At 43.7% G+C, this 9396-nt stretch overlaps 1 protein-coding gene across 1 annotated transcript; it reads right to left on the minus strand.

The window, feature by feature from the left end:
* Positions 1-1556: 1556 nt before the first annotated feature.
* On the minus strand, positions 1557-9129 carry LOC144641173 (uncharacterized). The gene is made up of 2 exons (XM_078500213.1): positions 8892-9129; positions 1557-2100 (listed from the first exon to the last, which is right to left on the minus strand). Exons 1-2 carry the CDS (start codon positions 9127-9129, stop codon positions 1637-1639), a joined length of 702 nt encoding a protein of 233 aa, XP_078356339.1. The 3' UTR covers positions 1557-1636.
* Between the last annotated feature and the right edge of the window lie 267 nt (positions 9130-9396).

Here is a 9396-nt window from a genome sequence, read left to right on the forward strand (position 1 = left end):
GTGTTGCCTCCATCTCGCATGTTGTCTAGTGCAAACGGTGCCAATTCAAACGTTAAGCTTTTGTCCGCTCCCGTAGGTGCAGAAACAAAAACATTTTTTTCTGCAGAGATACACTTCTATGGCCTGTTGTTGATATTCTTTTAACTCATCGTTTCCCGTGACCTGTTGAGCAATTTTCAATGCTTCCTTCGCTGTTCGAATAATGCGACCTCGGCGTGACAAGAAATGACGCGCAAAGAGGCATTGATTTACATTCGAATGACACTTTCTTTGGGATCTCGACTCTGATTGGCCGCGGTTATAATTTATTCACCGACCCGTTTTTGGGTCGGTAAAATTGGCGCGCTGCAAGTTGGAAAAGTCCTTCCTACGTGACATACCTAAACCGCACATCGAAGGACTTTGAGAAAGTCTAAGGGTAATGCAGAAGTTGGATTTTCAAGGTGGTGGGATCTGAGAGAAACTGGGAAATTTTTTTGCAACATTGCATAATATTTTGCAATAAAAATGGCACAAAGAGACAGAGTCACTAAGGAAGGGGCAGGAAATGAGAGTCAAAGGTACTGGAAGGAAATTTGACTAGTCTTTAAGGTCGCGGGGGACACCTACAGCATGAATAAATTCATGAAGCGAAATTTTGCTTGACCTGCATCATTTAAAACGCTTATTTCTCGACTGTTATGGGTGAGATTAGGCTCAAGTTTTACAGAGACATACAGAAATGATAAAAGATTATAAATGTGATCTTTTATTTGGTAGATTGCACTTAACGGCGAAGTAACAGCCTCGTTAGTTACAAATTGGGAAGAACTTGATTTTGGGGCTGAGTTTTCAGAACGAGTAGGAGACAGCACACTGTGATCTTGTCAAAAACTAATCAGTCAATACCTCTAGGGTGTCATAACAGAAGCGGATTTTTTAATTTAAAGTTTGCCAGCAAGTTATGGTGGTTTAAATGCGCAAATTTGAATATAATGGCTTCTCTCTTTTTAAAAGCGTTCTTTTAGAATTCCGCTTCTGTTTTGACACACTACAGTGTGCCTAGTTTACCTCTCTCCAGTGGCAGCTCACGAAGTTCTGTTTCCGCGCTGTTTTCTTAGCCCCAAAATTGTCGGAAAAGTCCAAACTTTGAGATTTCCGAAGGTCTCCCGATCAAAACACGGTTTCCAAATGGTAATTATCGTAATTATATTCCACGCTTGAATGGTGAGAACAATGCGTTTTTTTTGTAACAAAAAAGACACGATTGTTTATCAGTGAATATTATTATGATAACTCTGAGTTGTACATGAATATTAGGCCATAGACTTCCTTCAATCTAATGAATAAAGTTAAGCATTGTAGTAAATTGGGTAAAATCTCTTAATAGTTCAAACATTTTTATGTTTTAGAAATCAAATAAAAATGTTTTTTTATTGAGTAAACATTTTGTTCACAATCAATTCCACACGCGAACACATCAAATCACGTGCGCGCTCATATTTTTATGCAAATACTGGCTCGTTAAGTTGTCGATGACAATTATAAGCCAAAGGTGTCCCCCGCAACCTTAATTTAGAGATCAATGTTGCTCAGCATATAATATACCCGGTATACATACCGTTACATGTATATATATATATTTCGAACTTATTTCTTAACAAACCTTTAAGGACCTCTGAACAAATGTCCAAAAGAGAATAAAACTTCTTAACTCCTCGGGAAAGTCAGGAACAAGACATATGCTTCTGCCAATGACATGCAAAGACATGGGAGGACAGCCATGAAGAATGGCAACCAATGGTCCGACAGAGACCACAGTATTGTTTCCTAGTCTCCCAGAAACGGTCACATCTCTCAAACAAACACAGCAGGTTATTAAATTTGATGCAGAGACTGAACGACGCTCGCACCAGAAGAATGAGTTTACCAGAGGGTGAAGTATGACATGCAAGATTTCGACTCCTTTTGTGTTGCTCAGTTGAAATTCATTTTTCTTGATCCATTTGTAACTAGATTGAGTAAATTCCCAGCACTCTGTGATGCTGTTTTGGTGAACAATGAAGATAAGTGATGGATTTTCATTGCTAGACAGGACACTCACAACAGGAGACTCTTGGTCTGAAATAAAAGAAAAACCACATCCAGATTAATCTTGAAACAAGAACTTCAAGTAGTTTATAACCGGGCGGTTAATGTTGGACCACTTCTTTCAGCTTTTTGGCTAGAAAGGCACGGAGCCGCTTTGTAAAAAAAACTTTAGAAAAGCAATCACTTGAGAAACACACAAGCCGTGTTTGCGTCAGTCACGGAGTGTGCGTGACATGAATTTTCTTTATCACGTCATCTCTTGTTTTAAACCACATGCCTGGCCGGATAAATTTCTGCTTACGCATGCAGTATTTATTTTGTTCCGGATGTTGAATAAAATAAACCCAAACCAGTTGAATGACATTAAAAAGAAGTCCATTTCACGCCAAAATAAAGACTAGACTAAGGCCATCCCGTTGTATTTCTTCGTTTAGCGTCGTCTGACGACTTAAGTCCGCGGTTTGCAAGAGTCACGGGGTTTGCGTGAACTGTAGCAGTGAGCGAAAATTCTCTTACTCACGTCATCCCTTTCTTTAATAAACTTGCATCAACAAATTCCTGCCTGGGCTTGCAAATTTTTATATTGTTCCGAATCTCAAACAAACTACACTCAAACCACTTGAATGGCATAAATTGATTTCGGTTAAAATTAAAGAAGCTTTAAAATCAAGTTCTTGAAGTTTAACTGCTATTTCCCTCCCAAAAAACAGCTTTCAGAAGCATTTGGGAAGTCGCGTGATTCGAAGCACGTAATTCTAACTGCGAGATTCGCTAGGTAATTCCCCTTTTCGTGATGACGTGTGTCCTGTGCCTTGACAAATTTTTGCTGGGTTTGCAATTTTCGTTTCGATTCCAAAAATAAACTCAAAAACACTTGCAAAACACACGAAAAATAATTCATATTTTCATTTAAAAATAGTTTGGACATGTCAAATCGCAACGTGAATGTTCAAGCCCTGAGCCAAACGCTTGAATATCAATTTAATGAACGATCGCCAGAAACATCAAAATTTGCGTGACCGTGACCTTCTTTCTGGAACGATTTACCGACAAAAAAACGAAAACAAAACCCCAGGCAGATTATGAACCGGGCCCAGGCCCCGCCCGGTTAATAATTATTAAAATTAATTAATTTTGTAACCCATTAATCTTCGACTGGGGATACTTTAAATTCCCTTGTCTGGCAACACAGACAGATTTTCAGCTGTTGGTTTATACATTTAAAATAACCTGACTGCATTTGCAGGCTACAAAAGTATTAGATGATGGCCAGGTCTTCATAACGGCCAACTCTGTGCAGTGCCCAGTGCTATGCCGCACATGATGGTCTGCGGTTTTGTTACTATTATGCGCACGCATGCCATGTGCGCCTGTTGTTGAATTGAGCCGCCATGTTTGATTAAACCTTGTTGTGTTATACCAGTTTGACTTATTCAATTCCGCGAGACACAACAGATTGGCGACGAGGATTTAGACCCTACGCAGCAACCAGAGAAAGTTCGAGCTTTCGCCACTATGCCGATTGGAAAGATTGAAGCGTTCGACGAAACGAACGACGATTGGAACGCCTATGTGGAACGTATAGAGCAATACTTCATCGCCAACGAAATCAAGGAAGAAAAGCAAGTGGCCGTAATGCTAAGCTTAATGGGAAACAAAACGTATGGATTACTACGCAATTTGGCCGCCCCAGCCAAGCCATCCAGCCTGTCTTTCAAGACTATCGTAGAAACACTACAGAAGCATCTGTCACCGAAACCACTGCTTATAGCAGAGCGATTCCGCTTTCACAAAAGGAACCAACTCGAAGGTGAAACCGTAAGTACTTACCTTGCTGAATTAAAGAAATTGTCGCTGTATTGTGAGTTCGGAACTAACTTAAATGACGCGTTAAGAGATAGACTAGTGTGTGGACTACACAATGAACTTATCCAGAAAAGGCTGCTCTCCGAGCCAGATTTGTCATTGGCCAAAGCGTCAGAAATTGCCTTAGCAATGGAAGCGGCAGCGAAAGACACACAAGAATTGCAGGGTAACATTAACAAAGAGTCTGAAGTCAACAAAATAAACAAGGTTACCGAACGAGTTCCAAAAGGGAAAGATGATGTCAAATCAAAATCCCATTGTTATCGATGTGGGGGTAGTACACACGAATCAGCCGAGTGTTACTTCAGGAATGAAACGTGCCGAAAATGTGGAAAGCTGGGCCATATCCAAAGAGTATGCCGCTCGGGAAAGAGTCAGAACCCTACCCGAAGACGAAAGGACGAGAACCCCAATCTTCACTCGTTCGAGGTAGATGATGAGCGTGATGATAGCTTGGTGGCATCCCTAGAAGTCAACAATGTTAACCATGGGGTATTTGGTGACGTCATCTGGGTGACGCCAAAAGTTAATGGACACACACTGAAGATGGAACTAGACACAGGTTCAGCGATATCTACACTCCCCTTGGAGACGTACAAGGAATCCTTCCCAGACACACCGCTGGTTGACACTACCGCTATTTTGAAAACCTACTCAGGAGAGAAGATAACACCAGAAGGCAAACTACTTGTTCGTGTGGAACACACCAACCAAGTCAAGGACTTAACATTGTATGTAGTGAAGACACAAGGGCCGGCGTTGTTTGGAAGAGATTGGCTACACCAGATACAACTCGATTGGAAAAGGATCTGTGCGATTTCAAAAGAACAGCCGACACAAGACACCCAAAAGAAATTAGAGAGACTCCTAGACGACTACAGTGAAGTGTTTAAGGATGAGATCGGCACACTCAAATCAGCCAAGGCGAAACTCACATTGAAGGAAGGCAGTCAACCAAAGTTTTGTAAAGCAAGGCCTGTCCCATACGCCATGAAACCTAAGGTCGAGGTGGAGCTGAAACGTCTAGAAAGAGAAGGCATACTGCACAAGGTCAAATTCAGTGACTGGGCGACGCCTATTGTGCCAGTTGCCAAGTCAAACGGCACAGTTCGAATTTGTGGCGACTATAAGACCACAGTTAACCCCCAGCTTCAGACAGAGGAGTACCCACTTCCACGCATCGATGACATATTCGCTAAGCTGGCAGGAGGACAGAAGTTCACCAAGATTGACCTCAGACAGGCCTACCATCAGATGGAAGTGGAGGAAGAGTCACGAGAGTACTTGACGATTAACACCCATCAGGGGTTGTACCGATACAACCGCCTAGTATTCGGGATCACCTCAGCCCCAGCAATTTGGCAGAGATCCATGGATCAAATCTTAGAAGGGGTCGAAGGAACTAGTTGCATCCTAGACGACATGATTATCACAGGAAAAGATGACAAAGAGCACCTCGACAATCTGGAGGAAGTACTGAAGAGGCTACAAGCAAATGGCCTACGAGCAAACCGCGAGAAGTGCGAGTTTTTCCAGGCGAAGATCACTTACTGTGGGCATGAAGTAGATCGGCATGGATTACACAAGACCCAAGAGAAAATTCATGCAGTTGTTAACGCCCCAAGACCAGAGAATGTCCAGCAACTCTGTTCATTCTTAGGCCTAGTAAACTATTATCACAAGTTCTTGCCAAACCTTGCCACCACACTCAATCCCCTTAACGGGCTCTTGGAGCAAGCAAAACGATGGAAGTGGACTACAGAGTGCGAGGAGGCCTTCCACTCAGTAAAGAAGCTAATCACATCAGATATGGTGCTCACCCATTATGATCCAGGAAGGCCTTTGAGACTAGCCTGTGACGCCTCACCAGTCGGAATCGGGGCAGTTTTATCGCACATCATGGAGGATGGCTCAGAGCGACCCATAGCCTTCGCATCACGTACCCTAACCAAAGCAGAAAGGAATTACTCCCAAATTGATAAAGAAGCCTTAGCCTTGGTTTGGGGAGTGAAGAAATTCCACCTTTACCTGTTTGGTCGTCATTTCACACTCGTGACAGATCATGAGCCCCTGACCTCAATTTTTAATCCCAAGAAAGGAATACCAGCAATGACAGTTGCTCGCTTGCAACGTTATGCGTTGTTTCTAGCAGGGTTTGAGTACAGTATTGAGTACAAGAACACAACCCAACATGGAAACGCGGATGGATTGTCACGCCTACCTTTAAAGAAAGTCTGCGACAAGGAAGTAGATGACCCAGTGGAGATTTTTCAAGTATCACAGATAGAAGTGCTGCCAGTCAATGCAGATATGATCCGTCAAGCAACTCAGAGAGATCCAGTTTTGTCACGTGTGGTGGAAAACACAAAGCAAGGGTGGCCAACCGTTAGTGAGAAGGATCTGGAGCCATTTCAGAGGAGGAAAGATGAACTCACCATACAGGATGGCTGCCTTATATGGGGTTCACGAGTAATAATCCCACCCAAGTACCAGGCACAGCTGTTAGCTGAACTCCATGAAGGCCACCTTGGAATTGTTAAGATGAAGGCCTTGGCCAGGAGCTACATGTGGTGGCCAGGGATGGACAAAGCAATTGAAGAAGTAGCAAAAGGGTGCACTGGCTGTCAACTTACCCAGAACAACCCTAAGACCGCTCCGCTGCACTCATGGGAGTGGCCAGCACGCCCATGGCAACGCATCCACGTTGACTTTGCTGGCCCATTTTTAGGAACTATGTTTCTGATTGCTGTAGATGCACATTCTAAATGGCCCAAAGTGATACCGATGACTACTACAACTGCCAGCAGAACAATTGAGGAACTAAGAAAGCTCTTCGCCACACACGGCTTGCCAGAGCAGCTTGTAAGTGATAATGGACCTCAATTCATAGCAGATGAATTCGAAGCATTCATGAGAAGTAATGGTATTAAGCACATTAAGTCAGCTCCGTACCACCCAGCCACAAATGGAATGGCTGAACGTTTTGTACAGACATTCAAGCAAGCTCTCCGCGCAGCGCTGACGGAAAAGAAATCTATCTCTTGGAAGCTGGCAAACTTTTTGCTGGCCTACAGATCAACCCCACATGCCTTGACTGGAGAGACGCCAGCTGTGCTCCTCATGGGGAGAAACATCAGAACAAGGCTTGATATACTGAAGCCTAACTTACGGAAGCGAGTGGAAGACAAACAGCAAGATCAAGAGTTACGGTCAAGTCACAGCCCTACCAGAAAGCTAGAGGTAGGCCAAGCTGTCGTTGCCCGAAACTACCGAGCTGGAAGCAAGTGGGTTCCGGGTATCATCACAGCTCACTCGGGACCCTTGTCCTATGAAGTCAGGGTCGCACCCAATACAGTATGGCGACGACATGTTGATCAGCTCAGAGAGTCTGCAGTGACTCCAACCTTTAACAAGGAACAGTACACACCGCGACTAAACCCAGCAGTGTTGACAGCAACACCACAATCAGCAAGCAGTGTGGAGAATGAAGAATTACAGGCTCCCACTATGACTGGCATCGACGAACCATTGACCAAAGGTACACATGTGGACAACACCCCTGACAGCCCTCTCAGCAGTCAAAGCGAAACCATGGTTAGCAGTCCGGCAACACCACCATGTAGACGTTATCCCCTTCGGCTACGGAAGCCACCAGAGAGACTGAACTTGTAACTGAACTGAACTTGTCCGTTATTAATGGATTGTGATTTAAGGGGGAGGAATGCTATGCCGCACATGATGGTCTGCGGTTTTGTTACTATTATGCGCACGCATGCCATGTGCGCCTGTTGTTGAATTGAGCCGCCATGTTTGATTAAACCTTGTTGTGTTATACCAGTTTGACTTATTCAATTCCGCGAGACACAACACCCAGGATTTCTCATCCCAACCTTGCACTGATCGATGGACCTCAGTGGCTGAAGTAGACAGATTTAAATGACAGCATTTAAATCAGTTTCCAACATGAATTGATTGACAGTTGGCATTTTCCCGCATTTGAGGGGTTTTAGTGTTAGGGCGGATAGAAATTTTATAAGCCTAGAAAGCCTTACAAACATAGAAAGAAAGATGTAATTACAGATGGCTTTCGACACACGTCTCTGAAATGAAAGAAAAATTGCATGCCCCGAGCAGGATTTGAACCCGCGTCTCCCTGTTACACGCTGGATACGTGGCAACTTATTGATGTGTATCGGATAGAGCACGGTCAATCCACAGGGCATTTTTCTTTCGAGACATTTGTGTGTTTCATGGCTAAATTCCCAAATTAAATTGGGTTACGTGACAGATAGAAATTTTATAAGCCTAGAAAGCCTTACAAACATAGAAAGAAAGATGTAAATAAATTACAGATGGCTTTCGACACATGTCTCTGAAATGAAAGAAAAATTGCATGCCCCGAGCAGGATTCGAACCCGCGTCTCAATGTTACTAGTCAGGCGTGATATCCACTACACTATCGGGTCAACCACGCTGGATACGTGGCAACTTATTGATGTGTATCGGATAGAGCGCGGTCAATCCACAGGGCGGGAAACACAAAAACGGCTACCCCCACCCACCATCTAATGAAACAAAGCCATGACATTTCTCATGTTATGGATTTATTTAAACCATGCTAAACAATGGTCCTTTTGCAGCTAATGGTCACATGGTACAAAATCAGCCATGCATGCTGGAAAGCATGTGACAGTCTTGGACATTCATAACAGAGGAAAGTCAAGCATGTCTAGATCTAGCAGACATTACTTTGTTTTGGATGTCCCAGCTCGTAGCTTGCCCTCCAGCACGGTGTTATTTTGTACCATGTAACCGTCAGGGCCCATTTCATTATTCACAATGACTGATTACAACAACAACAAGCTTTCATAATAACAACAATCAGACACACACAAAAAACACATTAGCCAATTAAGTCCTATAGATCCCTCCTCCAATCTGCTAAGCGCCCATACCTTGTAGCAGAAGACTTTCACTCTCCGGTGTCCACTTCGATCGAGGAATGGATTCGAAAGCGTGTAAGTTTCGCCCGGCGTTAGTCGCGACAAAAACATGACCACAACTGCCCCACACATTCACTAGCTCGGCCTGATCGCGATTCGTCCCTGATTTCCGGTTAATAAGACTCTCCAACTTCGAGCTGTCGCGAAGCCCAAATCCCGCATCGTCAATATTTTTCAGAGAAAATACCATAAGGAAGATGGTATTACTGGTATTACTTCATCAACAGTATAAAGGATCTTCATGGGAGTAAGAAAGTATGTCGAAACAGGTTCTACATCTCGTGACTTGTTGTTTCGGCGGGGATGACAAGCTGGTCTGCTTAGCAGCCACGCCTTTGTAATTGGTCGCTTACCAAGGCCCCGACCCCCGTCCACGTCCCACACTGACCCGGGTAAATTTGAAAACGCCGCGTAAAATGTTTACCGTCCACATTACCCGGGTAAATTTGAAAACGAT

Source organism: Oculina patagonica, unplaced genomic scaffold, assembly GCF_052425735.1.
Source record: "Oculina patagonica isolate OP01 unplaced genomic scaffold, crgOcupat unplaced726, whole genome shotgun sequence".
NCBI lineage: Eukaryota > Metazoa > Cnidaria > Anthozoa > Scleractinia > Oculinidae > Oculina > Oculina patagonica.

Excerpts from the sequence above, each read along its gene's own strand:
- LOC144641173 (XM_078500213.1), bottom strand. The coding sequence starts at position 9,129 with ATGGTATTTTCTCTGAAAAATATTGACGATGCGGGATTTGGGCTTCGC. Across the intron at positions 2,101-8,891 it reads TGAAAGTCTTCTGCTACAAG|ACCAAGAGTCTCCTGTTGTG; the intron begins GTATGGGCGCTT and ends CTTTTATTTCAG.